This window comes from Mauremys reevesii, linkage group 2, assembly GCF_016161935.1.
Source record: "Mauremys reevesii isolate NIE-2019 linkage group 2, ASM1616193v1, whole genome shotgun sequence".
In the NCBI taxonomy this organism is placed as follows: domain Eukaryota; kingdom Metazoa; phylum Chordata; order Testudines; family Geoemydidae; genus Mauremys; species Mauremys reevesii.
In genome coordinates, this window is record NC_052624.1 from 77,089,447 (window position 1) to 77,104,147 (window position 14,701).

General features: G+C 48.0%; 1 protein-coding gene across 2 annotated transcripts in view; it reads right to left on the minus strand.

Moving 5' to 3' along the window:
- Positions 1–283: 283 nt before the first annotated feature.
- GASK1A (golgi associated kinase 1A) overlaps positions 284–14,701 on the minus strand; it is a 54,633-nt gene continuing 40,215 nt past the window's right edge. For both annotated transcript variants that reach the window (XM_039521385.1, XM_039521384.1), the window contains 3 exons: positions 4,145–4,267; positions 2,941–3,044; positions 284–1,955 (listed from right to left, as the gene is read on the minus strand). In XM_039521385.1, the coding sequence (XP_039377319.1) occupies positions 1,745–1,955; positions 2,941–3,044; positions 4,145–4,267 (438 nt within the window). In that variant the 3' untranslated portion in view covers positions 284–1,744. The remainder of the gene's footprint in view (positions 1,956–2,940; positions 3,045–4,144; positions 4,268–14,701) is intronic.

Below are 14,701 nucleotides of genomic sequence, written 5' to 3' on the forward strand. Positions count from 1 at the left end.
AGCTTAAACCAGCATGTGACCCTGTGCCTCACACTGCAGAGGAAAGCGAAAACTCACCAGGGTCTCTGCCAGTGTGACCTGGGGGAATATACCTTCCTGACCCCAAATATGGCGATCAGTTAGCTCCTGAGTTTGTGGGTGAGATCCGCCAGCCAGACACCTGGGAAAGACTTCTCTATAATAACTGAGAGCCCCCCCGCTAGTGTCCATTCAGAACACACAGATATGTATTAATCAGTAGCAAATCTTAGGATTGTTTTTGGGGGGGTTTTCCCCCCATTTATTACACATACAGAAGTGATATCTTCCAAGTTTAACCACCCAACACACACACACACACGAAAAATGCAAAAACCTGCATGTTATGCCATGTTAAATTTGAACAGATAAAAACCACAAGAAGTCAGGAAATGCAAAGTTTTTGGTTCTAAAAGCAACATTAACTCAACTCCATTGTCCAACGTATGTGTTTTGTGGTATTGTTTGAGATTAACATAAATATATCAGCCAGAAAAAACAAAAATGGAACACATCACAGATGGCCAAATGACTGTTGCTGTTAGGACTTTAACTTTTGCAGTACATTTTGTGGATTTAATTATGTAATATTATTGTTCTTGTTATTATTTATTTATTCATGTAACGCTCTAGCTGTGCATGGCATTTCGCAGAACAAGCAATGACTTACCCTGTGCTCATAAGGGTTTACAATCGGCAAACACTTACTGCTGAGTGCAGGGCTTACTAGTACGAGGCATCCCTGCGATGTCATTGATTTCTTTTGGACTCCACACGGGCACAGCAGTCCACCTGTGCAGCTCAGTCCCAGGAGGTGATAACACATGGTGAGGATGAGGAAGGAGTGGGAGAAAGATGAAAGCAATGGAGTAATCCCGCGCTCACTGAAGTCAATGGTAAAGCGCCCATTGACTTCAGTGGGACAGGATTTCACACATTAAAATGATGTGGTCACTCTGGAGGCCAATGTAGTGTCTTGGTGGTTACAATTTTTTTTATAGTAATAGCAATTGTTTTGACTTGATGAACATGGCACTAACATAACTTGTAGCATTTAATCTCTCTTAAAAAGAAATGAGAGAAAAGGAAATTGCTTGTGCAATCAGATGGGTGTTTTTTAAATGATCCCCTTTAGATTTTGAAGCTCACACCTCCCTGAAGCTCACATGCTATTTAATTATTTATATAATTCACTTTGGAGGTGCCACCCTTTTTTCTTATGTCAAACCAAAGTGGTCATATTGACTATTTCTGAAGCAGTTAAGGCTTAATCAAAAGCCTATTGAAGTCAATGAAAAGACTCATTGAATTCTATGAGCTTTGGTCAGTCTCTCAAACTGTTGAGTTAATATTTCTCATGTTGTCCTTAGAATTTTGCCGTAACACTCAAGATAAGATTTTCAAAGGAACCTCAAGGAGTTAGGTGCCCAAAATCTCAATGAGATTCAACTCCTTTGAAAATCCAAGTTGGAGTCAGTGCTCAATAAATACTTGGTTAATGCATTTTCCCAGCCTGTCTGTAATGTGTCAGAAATTTTCTTTCCCCCATCTGTCTCTTCCTTGGATCTATTCTGCTTCTTCAGCATGTGCTGCTGAATTTGATTCTCAAGAACCAAGCACTCAAAATCAGCTTCTGATCATAAAAGCTTTAGAGGACTGAGGTATATTCATGGTTGCAACTTGCACTTTATGTCAGGCGAGTGTGTCGCTCTTGTAGGGGCATGTTTTAAAGTGATGAATCCTTAAAGATTGTCAAATTGTGTTCCTGAATGTACTGCAGTAGGATCTGTCCTCTTCTGTTAATGACTTGAAGCAAGTGTCTAAGGCCTTGGTATCCACCCTGGCTTTCCCAGAATTCCTGATCCATGTACAGTGACTTCAGAAGCATGTTCTGTAAACATCCCGATTTGAGCACAGTCACAGCTGTCTCAGGAAACCTGATGAAGACAATCAGAAGAAGGAAAGAAAAGGAGTTGGAAAGATAAAATCATACAACTAAGGGGTTAGGGCAGGCGAATAGTGTTTGCTCCATATCTGTCCCCGGAAGTAGTCAGAGTTCTGTTCTGTTAATATTTTATGCAAAGCAGAGATTGTTTTGGTGCTAACTATTTTTCTTGGATGCAGAGATGTAGAAAGCTATAACAGCTTAATAAACAAAGAGTGAGAGAGCTGTCCCTCGCCCAAAACATTTGAATCTGGATTTTCAACCCTTCAGTGTTCATGCAGGGAAAATAATATGCTTTATGTTTCTGAGATAGTCATTAGCCACCCCCAGTGTGCGAGATAAATATTCACCTCAGTGTGAAATATGTGCACATAGGGCCTGATTCTGATCTCACTCTAATTTTATACCACTGTAACTCCATTAATTTCAGTAGAGCCACTCCTGATTTACACGGGTGCATGTTAGCTCGGACTGAGGCCCCATATTTGTGTTTCTGATATCTGCATGTAGGACCTTATCCAAACCCATTGAAATCAATGGGAGCCTTTCCACTATCTTGAAGGGGACCTGGCTCAGCCCCCATATTGAGACTTGAGCGAAAAGGCAATACAAGAAACTAAGATATACAAACGTGGGATTGCACAGCTTTCAGCAGTGGTATATGTGGAACAAACATCTTTAGCATCGTCATGGGGGGGTGGGGCAGGGGTGTAGATATCAACAAGGTATATGCAAATGTAAAGGACTCAGTCTTTCTATTGGGTGTGAGCCCTAGGAATCACTATCTAGAAGAAAACTTCACAAACACAGGCAAGCCCCATCCAGTCCAATTTATTCTCACCAGAGACACATCTGTTTTTATTGAAGAACCTTAACTGTTCTGCCTTATATATTCTGAAAGAAAGGGACTGTTCCGGTGGCATGGGCTGTGACACTCTGGTACTGTTAGCTAGAATCGCTTCTGTTGCCCTTCTTACCCATCTATGCCTTCCAGTAGCCTGAAGTTGAGTTTTGCTTCCGGATGGTAAGGTCTGCCTGCATTGTCAATGAACACCAGGCGAGAAGGCTCACTTCCCCGGATCTGGTGGGAAAAAAGCAAGAAGTTCACATTGTGGGGGTTCTTTGAGCTGACATTTTGGGAGGAAGGGTAATTTGTATGCAAAGAGTGTTTTTTGGACTATTTAGGGTTGGCAGCAATGATAGTCCACAGCAAGGGTGGAACCTGGGACCACGTATTAACTCTGAGAGACAAGCTTCTTGTCTGCACCCAGGCTAGTGCGACTATGTGCTGCCCTTTACCCTTTACCAAAACCACAATTTAATCCAAAAGTCTTAAGTTGCTGAGCACATGTACCAGCTGCGCCAAATAAAATGCAGAGGGTCACCATGGCCAGGTCCCTAAAGTTAAACTCATCTTGTCCCCAAGGATTAAATTGGTCTGTCGTCGATTTCTAAGATGAAAGTCAGATTGTCATTATCTAACATTACTGAGCAATCTCAATGTCATACTTGATTCTTAACTGCCTATTTTATTTATCATCATCCAGGGACAATATTTGTAATCAGCACGCTATTTGATTTCGTGGTGAGAAGACATGTAGATTGAATTTCATTTGTTTAATATTCTGGCAGAATAAAATGTGCGTATTGTTGAAGGAATACAGCCACTGTACGACTGCTATGCCATACTGAAATTTTACTTGAGAAGTGTGTACGCAGCCAGAAGGAGCTCATGTCATTCTGTTTTTTAAGTGCTGCAACTTTAAATGGAGAGAGATCTCCCTGCCTCATGCTATCACACACTGCAGTTCATTTCAGATGCAGAATGTTACAAAGAGAATCACACACTGTGCTTGCTTCTCGCTCGCTCTCACTCACTCTCAGGACCAGATTCAGATACACTTGCACTTACTATACTTTTACTTACACTGAGCAGCAAATTACTCCACCAGTTGTCCCATTGACTTAGTTATACATATAAGAATCTAACCTGCAGACATTCTTTATTTTCTCTTACCCTGAAATAAAAGTTACCTAGACATATTTTGCTCTTTGTGGTGGGGGTAAAAACATAACAAGAGTCAATAACAGATAACCAGTCTGGCCTGTTAAAAAAAAAAAAAAGGTAGAGGTTAGAAACTGAAAGGATGGAGGCAAACACAATGTTTGGCGATATCATACCAGGATGTGGACCAGGACCAGTTCTGCAGGATTCCTACATCTGTCATGAAGCATTTCCTCCATGCAGGGTTCTGCAGGGTCTGGCTGAAATCCACAGCAGTAACGGTCCAGGCGGTCATGAACCTGTGAGTGACATTTGAAGTATTTAGAGGCTTCAGGAATTTCAGGATGGTGATGTTAAGTTCAGGGCCACCCAGAGGGGGGGCAAGAGGGGCAATTTGCCCCAGGCCCCGGGTCCCGCCGGGGCCCCCACAAGAGTTTTTTGGGGCCCCTGGAGCGGGGTCCTTCACTCGCTCTGGGGGGCCCGGAAAACTCTTGCGGGGCCCAGGCCCCCGGAGCTTCTTCCGCTCCCGGTCTTTGCCAGCGGGACCCGCCGCCGAAGTGCAGCCGGGTCTTCGGGCGGTGGCGGGCGCGGCGGGGCCTCCTGCCGTGGGTCTTTGGGGCACGCCGGCGGGTCCCGGAACAGAAGGGCCCCCGCCAATTACCTACCGCCCGGCCCCTGCCGCCAAAGACCCCAGGCCCCCGGAATCCTCTGGGCGGCCCTGGTTAAATTGTAGTTTAACAGGGAACTTTTCATGCCTGGAAGAAAAAAGCTTGATAAAATTTAGAGAAAAATCCAGATTATTTTTTAATGAAAGAGCTGTTTCTATAAAAAATTGGTGGGTGTTCAGAGAACCATTCAAAAATGTAGCTGCTTTTCTAAACCATTTTGGTCTGGGAAGTGGACTGCAAAGCTCCCAGTAACAGGCTTTCCTGCAAGATTTCAGAGACTTCCTGCTTGCGGTATTTCAATACTCGATGTTTGCACGGACTGAATAGATTCTGTTTCTATCTGAAACCAAGAGGCGATGCATATACAAATTAAGGCAAAACAAAAAAAATAAGTTAATTGAATTTTTTTGAACCTCAGAAAGGGATTTTCTCAGGCAAATTCAAATACTGGATGAAGGTTTAGGTTGGTTCCTGTTTTATATGAACCATTTCACCCTTCCCTAATAATAATCAAAACAATTCTTGATAGAAATGAGAAGACTGAACAAGGGAGCGTGGGGAATTGTTCTATTCTTGCCTGGCCCGTTGGTGCATTCTTAACACCTGCATAGTGCGGGAATTGTCCTGCGTGCAGTTTGCAGATCAAGGTGGATACTCCACGTGGGGCGCTGTAACTTGCTTTAGTTGCATCTGTGTTTAGTAATTCATGGGCACTTTTGAACCTGCTCCTCCTCACTCCTGACAGCCCATTCAATGAAATGCTGATGCCCTCCCTGAAGTCCTGCCCTGGAGCCTTTACTGGAGTGTGCCTTATACAGTCCGGGGTACAGAAACAACTCTCCTCTTGTGGCTCCTTAATCTAATGTCTAGATTTTAATTTAACAGCTTTGAATTTAGCCTGACATAGGGATGAAGCTATTTAACTTTGGGTTTATTCACCTGGTTTTCGGTAGTGAACGCCCCAATGTTAGAAGCACCACTGCTAGGAAGGAGCCACCTCTGGCAGCAACTGGGTCAAAGCCTCCCCTGAGTATACGGTTTGGCACAGGGAAGAAGGAATTCTTTCATAGGCTGTTATGGGGTCACTACGTTAGCCCATTGCCCTCCTGCTGTATGCTTGCCCCATAGAGGTAATGGCTGGTGGAGCCCCCTCATGGCAGACTGGCTGGTCTAAACCGCCCTCCCCCCCAACCTGCTCCATTTACTAAACCCAGGCAGAAGGTGTTGGGCTGCACGACACCTAGGTATGCATAGACTTGCTACATGAACATGGGCTCCCGTATTTGTCCCTACCCCACTCCTGAAGAGTGCAACCACCTCACTTGTGCTGCACGCATGACACCCCATATCCTTGGAGGAAGAAATAGGATTTGACTCTCCTTCAAGATTAACATTATCACTATCAAGTGAAACCCAGAAGCCATAACCCCTTTCTAATTTTTCATGCCCCACTCTGTTAGCTTTGTCACAATAAGCTATTGGCTTTTATGCTGCTTCGTACAAGGCAGACGGTCTGCTGTCTCGGTTATATAATAATCACCCCAGAGGTGTGCAAAAGTGCCAGGGCTGCATACAGGAGACTGACTCACTGCCTCCTCCGAACAAGGCCTGGCCAGAGCACAGCAGCATAAATCAGCGCCTGCAAACACATCACACTTTCCTGAAATAGGACCAGTGCTGCTGAGGCAGGCAGCATTTCCAGAGTACGTAGCGAAACTGACCGATTTCGCATGAGGTTGCCAAGGAATCTGGTTCAAACCAGCGATGTGAATCTATAGCCTGGTTTTGGGTTATGAACCTGTAACTCAGGTCAGGTTCGCTGAGGTTCATGAACCTTTCAGTCAGGCTGGGTCAAATTTCAAGTGAACCTGAGCTGAGTTTCAGGTGCCAATGGGGGATTTATGATTTTCATGTGATACTAGGTAATTACCACTGTTTCAACTTAACAACTACCAGAAATGTTAGCTGAATTGTGTTTTGTCTGAACCCCAAACTCAAATCAAAGCACAGAGGAATAAAGTGATACAAGGAATGCACAGTTTGATTTGTGTGACCATTATATTCCTACCCCTCTTAGATCCCAAATTAATTAATTTGAGGCCATGCTAGTATTTCTTAACACAGGCCCATCAGTTGATGTTTAATGAGGCACTCCAGGCAATATTTCTCCTTCAGGGAAACCCTAGAGCTAAAGTATTTTCTGAAACCAAATGCGTTTGAACTCAGGAAAATGTCACACTTATTCCATGCACATCCTATGTCTAGGTGCCTGAAAGTGCAGCACACTGATTTCTCCCACCTTTTATGTCATTTTCCATCATAGCAGAATTAATAGTCTGTGCAGAACATAAAGAAAATCTCAGCTGATTTACAGAGAGAGTCAATGTGCTTGTGCACTAGACAGAAGTTTGACATACTCACTGGGAGACTATGAACAAAATCATAAGTTGTCATGCACAGAAGGAGACATTGGCCACATTTTCAAAGGTAACTGCATTCCAATTTGGCTGGATATTTATGTCTGCAAATGCAGTGTTGCAAACTGGGAAATTGCATATGAGAATGGGTAATAACATCATGTGACTTCCCTCCCACCACTCTGGGGGGAAGATGGCAGCCAACAGCATGCATGCCAGTGAGACAGAGGGACAGTCTGGCTAGTGAGCATCATGGAAATACTCTTATGAAAAGAGGCCTGGGATACTTAATATTCATGCAGTTCAGACAAGACCTAGATTTTGCAGGTGTCATCTGAAAAACTCCTACAAAATATGTTACATCAGATGCCTATGTCCTGCCTCAGGAGGGAACAGCCCTTTTAGTAACTACACAAGTTACACAAGTAGTCAGCTGAGTCTGCTCAGGTGTCTAGAAACAGTCAAGTCACACTGGGCATGCTCAGAGGCTTGAGACATGCATTAATATCATCCATCTCATGGTTCTATTACAGCGGTTCTCAAACTTCATTGCACCACGACCCCCTTCTGACAACAAAAATTGCTACACAGTCCCACGTGTGGCTGAAGCCGTAGCCTGAGCCCACCGGCGTAGGGGTGGCGGGGAGCGGAAGCCCTCAGGCTTCGGCTTCAGCCCTGGGTGGCAGAGCTCAGGCTTCAACTTCAGCCCCGGGGCCCAATGTGTCTAATACAGGCCTTGGAGACCCCATTAAAAAGGGGTCATGACCAGCAGTTTGAGAACTGTTCTATTACATCATTTTATTAGCATACAAAGCCCCATCCTACTATATTTAAAGATTTTATTAAGAGGATATTAAAAAAAAAGTGAACAGTACAGAGTTTAAGCATAGAAGTGTCTGGTTATCAGGGAATAACATACAGATTATCGAGGGTGCAAAATTTGATTTAAGATCGGGTGGCATAAGGAATACATAATCTGTAATATCCCCAATTGGGGGTAAAAGGTTAATGGGTCAAAGTACAGACATTGAGATATGAGGGTATGAAGTTCATAAAGTGGCTATGTTCGGGTGTGGAGTATAATGAGTGGATATGATGACGAAGATGGATTGACCCTCATTTGGTGAGATTTAATGTTCAGGGAGTTTATGGTTCCAGTTCATATGATCCAACAGAGAAAGTATCTTGGTCCCTTTCTCATAGTCGAAGAATGATGTCATTCTGGCTCACGCCTCCTGGTACTGTCGGTGGCCAGTGATGTGCTCAGTGTAGATGTCCCTGGACCATCGGATGGTGTCTGAGACCATGAGGCGCCACATGAGCCGTGCATAGTGTCGACCGATCCTGCAGGTCCACAGCACTTGCTCGTTGCAGGGGTCTCAGGCACCCAGGGCTCCGACGATCAGGGCGTCCATCTGCACCTCGTAGCCCTTTGCTCTCAGGGTGTCAGCCCGAGCGGGTGTACTTTTCCAGTTTACGAGCTTGCGCTTTGTGAAATGCTGGGATCCTGTTCTCAAAGGAGACCATGACGTCGACGAGGATGATCTTTTTCTTGGTCTCGTCGGTGATGACAATGTCAGGTCATAGCTGGCTGTCGGTACTGGGGATGATGCAGTTCACGGAGATCTCCCCCAGGCGTGGTGTGATGGCTTTCACCAGGCGATTCTGGATAGCGTTGTGGCGCAGCTGCCAGGCTCTGGCGTGGGGTTTGCGGCTGCACAGGACATGGGGAGGGTCTCGTTGGAGTAGCCGCACTTCCTGCAACGCTTGTCTCGGTTCCCGAGGCGGAAGGCTCCATTGAATGGGATGCAGTTTAGCCGGGCACAGTGGATGAACCACCAGTCGGCGAAGTGGGTGACGCCGCCCCCAGTGAGGAAGTAGTTGCTGGCTTCCCACTTGCTGGTCAACTCAAAGGCTTTGCCCTGGCCCGGTTTATGCTTCAGGTTTCCACGTACAGTGAATGGATGGCGGCCTTCAGGGTCCTCTCCAGCAAGCCCCTGGCGCTCGAGGTGACGATAGTGTTGTTGTCGGACCTGAGCTGCGGCACCCAGACTCCCAGCTCCTGGCGCTCCTTGCACCACTCCCAGCGGCAGCCAAATGTGCTTCACCAGGCGACGCAATGTTGTGCCCACCCCATCCGAATTCCCCATCCAGAGAGCCACTCAGGAAGGTGGAGATGTCTTGGTTGGAGGGGGCTCTGCCGATCCGCTTCTCTGTTGCATCACGCAGGTTGTTCGCCGTGATGTTCCTTACCGTGGCATCGGGACATGTCAGCAGGCAGAAGGCGTGGGTGATCATCGCGACGTCGCACAGGTCACTTATGCGGGGGATGTTGGCACCACCGTGCCTGTGGGTGATGTAGACCAGCTCGTTGCCGGCTCTCTGGAAAAGGAACAGCCACTTCTTCACCAGCTGCTGGATGATCTTGTCTGTCTTGTTGCGGGGCACCTTCGCCACGGCGGATCCCCTTAGGGTGAACGAGATGCATGGGATCAGGAAGATGTTCAGGGCATTTATCTTCTGCCAGCAGGGAGGCATCAATCTTGGTGGCATCCTGCAAGATCTCCTGGATGGTGTCCTCGGGTGTCTGCTGGACACGGAAACCCATCAGCATGCCAAGGTGCTGGTATGCCTGCCCCTCTGCCAGGGGGATGACAGGCTCACCCTGGATCTGGAACCCAGTTGCCAGCACCGAGTCCCTTTTGCTGCTGTCAATGTGCAGAGTTGCGCATTTCTTCGCATTGAAGTGGAGCCCCATCCAGTCAGTAGCTCGGCTGGTGGTGTCTAGCATACCTTGGAGGCTCTCTGGGTCGTCCGCGGTCAGGACCTGATCGTCCACATAGGCCATAATGCTGACTTTCTTGCTGTGCAGGTTGAAGCCAGTCGGGCGCTAGAGATGGCTCAGATGAGCGGTTCCATGGTCAGGTTGAAGATGATGGGGCTAAGGGGGCATCATTGTTTCACGCAGCAGCAGATGGGGATGGCGTCCGTGTCCCCGTCCGTGGATGGTGGTGGTGCAGTCCTTGTAGAGGTCCCGGAGTATCTGGTTGAAGGTTTCTGGCATCCCGAACTCTCCCAGGGTGGCAAAGAGATGATGGTGGGGTATGGACTCAAGGTGTTAGTCAGGTCAAGCCATGCTATAGCGCACTGCCTCTTGGACCTCCTGGCCTCCTGTATGGCCATCTGAAGGAGGAAGTTGTGCTTGTAGCATCCCATGCAGGACATGAAACCCTTCTGCACTGAGCTGACAGCGCCCCTGCACACTGACCAGTCCGTGATCCTTGCCGCGAGGCAGCTGGCATACAGCTTGTAGACGGTGGAGCAGAGGGAGATGGGCCTCCAGTTGCCGGGGTCGTCTCGTTCGCCTTTGTTGTGGATGAGCACAGTCATGGACTTTTCCCGGGAGCGGGGAACGTGGTGGAACTGCTTGCATTTGTTGAAGATGGCAGCAAGCACCAAGCAGCTGGGGTCTCGCTTCTTCAGCAGGTGGCAGCGGATGCCATCTTTTCCAGAGGAAGTGTTTTTGGTCCTCTTCAGCCTCACCTGCACCTCCTAGGGGGGAAAATCTCACTCCAGGTCCTCCAGGAGGTCGATCCGGGGTAGTGGGAGAAGGCATTCTGGGCATCGCAAGTTGGTCTGGGCCTCATGATCAAACACATCCTTGAAGTAGGAGTAGAGCCTCTCGGGCTGGATGGCACAGTTGGAGGAAGTCCCGTCAAGGATCTCCCTCATGGCTTTCGTCCGGTTCATCCTGTATAGTTTCTGAGTATGAGATGCAGCCGCTGGATCGTAGCGGCGGCCGACATCCCCTCTCCTACCTTCTCTGGCAGTGTTGTTATGGCTCGGCGCAGGGAATCTGTGAGTGGCCCATGCGGCCTCCTGGGGTTCCCTCCTTCTGGCTGTAATTTCCGCAGACAGTTCTGAGGTCAGAGTGTCAAAATTCTCAAAGTCCTCAGCCTTTGCCAGCTCATCCATCCAGGCGGATTGCCACGGCATGGCAACCCTCACTCATGGCCGTCGCTCCTCCTGCTGCGTTGTCTCCACAGGTTTGGGTGCTGTAGGGACAGTCTGCGGCCTTGTTGCCCCTCAGACTGGGGGGTGGTGTTCAGGTGGTTCTTGGGGAGGGGGGTCCTGGCATGGGGGGAGGGATAGCTCAATGGTTTGAGCATTGGCCTGCTAAACCCAGGGTTGTGAGCTCAATCCTCGAGAGGGCCACTTAGGGATCTGGGGCAAAAATCAGTACTTGGTCCTGCTAGTGAAGGCAGGGGGCTGGACTCAACAATCTTTTGAGGTCCCTTCCAGTTCTAGGAGATTGGTATATCTCCAATTATTTTATTTTTTTTATGGTGCGGAGGGCAGCTCTCGGTGTCTCCAAGGCAGCACTGGATCTTCCGGGAGGGAGTAGGGTTCTGGAAGCACCGGTGCTGGACTTTGGGGGGGCATGATCGTGTTTGGAAGCACTTGGGGTGGTTCTGGTTCTTCTGTGGGCGGTATACAGCTGGGGGGTCCTCAATGGTGCATGGGGTTTTTGGCAGTCAGAGGCTCGTTGGGTAACCTTGGAGGAGGTGTTGGGTCTCGCAGGGGTGGGGTTCGGCCATGGGATCTGGCAGCTGCGGGAGGCTCCTCCATTGGCTGGGTCTCGCCGTGCGGCCTGAGGGGTGGTGCTAGTTGCTCCTACGGCAGGGCGGCATGAGGTTACCTGTGGGGGAGCCCGTCTCGTATCTGTGTTGTGCTGGATGGTTTCTATGAGGTCGCTGAGGCATCTGGTGAGGTTGCTGACTTGCGAGGTGGCAGTGATCCCCACCTGGCAAGTCAGCAACCTGTTCTATTACATCATTTTATTAGCATACTCAGACCCACTCTACTATATAATGCCTACCTTTGTATCCCCTCTCCTCCTTTGCTGAAGGCTGACCCCAGCCCACATTGTGTTTTCATTAAAAAAACCCTCCTTTGCCTCGTGGTAACTGTTGTGTGCCCATCTGGATATGAACGTACCGCCTCTGCTCCACCCACTAGAATGTGGGAGGCTGTACCTTTAAGCATGTTGCTGGGAGACTGTTTTTAGGAAACCAAGGAATAAATGTATATTAGAATAACAGAAGTTATAAGGTACAGGCTGAGGCCTGGTCTACACTAGGCATTTAAATTGGTTTTAGGAGCGTAAAACCGATTTAACGCCAAAACCGTCCACACTAGGAGGCACCTTATATCGATTTTAATGGCTCTTTAAACCGGTTTCTGTACTCCTCCCTAACGAGAGGAGTAACGCTAGTATCGGTATTAACATATCGGATTAGGGTTAGTGTGGACGCTGATCGACGGTATTGGCCTCCAGGAGCTATCCCACAGTGCACCAGTGACCGCTCTGGACCGCAATCTGAACTCGGATGCAGTGGTCAGGTAAACAGGAAAAGCCCCGCGAACTTTTGAATATTTCCTGTTTGCCCAGCGTGGAGCTCCGATCAGCACGGGTGGCGATGCAGTCCGAAATCAAAATAAAAAGAGCTCCGCATGGACCATGCGGATGTGATCGCTGTAAGGGCAGGCAAATCCGTTCTATCAGCGCTCCGTTACAGAAGATGAAATTCAGAATCCTTTTTTAAAAATCTCCAGACAGACGCCATAGCAGGGACTCAGCGCACTGCAGCGTGACAAGCGTAACGGAAAGCCAAAGAATCAAATGGATGCTCATGGACTGGCGGACTGAAGCTATCCCACAGTTCCTGCAGCCTCCGAAAAGTATTTGCATTCTTGGCTGAGCTCCAAATGCTTCTAGGGTCAAACACAGTGTCCGCGGGTCAGGGCATAGCTTGGCAATCTACTCACCCACCCCCCACCCACCCCCAGAAGCGAAAGGTAAAACAATCCTCTGACTCTTTTACATGTCACCCTATCTTTACTGAATGCTGCAGATAGACGCGATAGTGCAGCACTCAACACCAACATCCTTGCTCCCCCCCCCGCCATGGGTGGCTGATGGTACAATACGATGGAAATCCATCCTCATCATCAGCCTCAGCTGATGGTACAAACGGACTGGTAACCGTCCTCGTCATCAGCCTATTGGCCCTAATTTTTTCTGGTGGATGGATGGTGCAATATGGCTGGTAACCATCCTCATCATAGCAACAGGGGGCTGAGCTCCATCAGCCCCACCCTTCATGTGTAAAGAAAAGATTCAGTTGCCCCTGGACTAGCAGTGGGATGCTGGGCTTCTCTCCTACACACTGCTTAATGTCCTGTCTGGACTATCATAGCAGCTGGAGGCTGCCTTCCACTCATTTCTCACTAACAAGTCAGTGTGTCTTATTCCTGCATTCTTTATTAATTCATCACACAAGTGGGGGGACAATGCTATGGTAGCCAAGAAAGGCTGGGGGAAGAACGGAATCAACAGGTGGGGTTGTTACAGGAGCACCCCCTGTGAATAGCATACAGATCATAATTTCTGCAGGCTCTGACACAGAGCAGCTGTGCTCTCTGGTTCTATGATACGGTGGTTCTCTAGTACACTTGCCTATATTAGGCAGCACTGATTCTATTTTTAGATACCAAAAAGGAGGGATTGACTCAGGGAGTCATTCCCAATTTTTGCTTTTGCGCCCCTGGATGATCAGCCAGGGGCACTTATGACAGCAGCAAATGGTACAAAACGATGGAAGGTGCAATATGGCTAGTAACCAATCTTGGCTTTTGCGCCCCTGGCTGATCGGCCAGGGGCACTAGCAGCAAATGGTACAAAAGGACTGGTAGCCATGATCATCCTCAGTTCCAATTTATGGAAGGGTTTGGATGGTGCAATATGGCTAGTAACCATCTCTGCTGTCATGCAAAAGCATGCTTCTGTGTAGCGCTGCTGAATCGCCTCTGTGAGCGGCATCTAGTACACATACGGTGAGAGTCACAAATGGCAAAACAAGCTCCATGATTGCCATGCTATGGCATCTGCCAGGGCAATCCAGGGGAAAAAGGCGTGAAATGCTTGTCTGCCGTTGCTTTCCCAGACGAAGGAGTGACTGACGACATTTACCCAGAACCACCCGCGACAATGATTTTTGCCCCATCAGGCACTGGGATCTCAACCCGGAAGTTCCAAGGGGCGGGGGAGGCTGCGGGAACTATGGGATAGCTAGGGAATAGCTACCCACAGTGCAACGCTCCAGAAATCGACGCTAGCCACGGACCATGGACGCACACCACCGATTTAATGTGCTTAGTATGGCCGCTCTCCACCCAATTTTATAAATTCTGTTTTACAAAACCGGTTTATGCAAATTCGGAATAATCCCGTAGTGTAGACGTACCCTGAGTCTGACATCTGACTTAAGTCTCTCTCCAGGAGCTGGTTTGGCTAATTGTCCCTGGCTGATGACGTGTACACTGTAGCGTTGACACACCTTCTCTCGACTGACATCTGCTCCCCTGGACAGTCTGTGTCTTTATTTATGTATAGGCAGAGCTAAGGTAAGACCATATTCCACCTAGGCTTTACCTATACAGCTTATTACATCTTTTACATTTCTGTAATAGAAACAGACACACACCATCCATCTAATGATCTCAAATGCTTTCTAAGCATTAATGATTTCAGCCTCTCAACCACCCTATGAAGGAGGTAAGTATCATTATACCACTTGTACAGGTG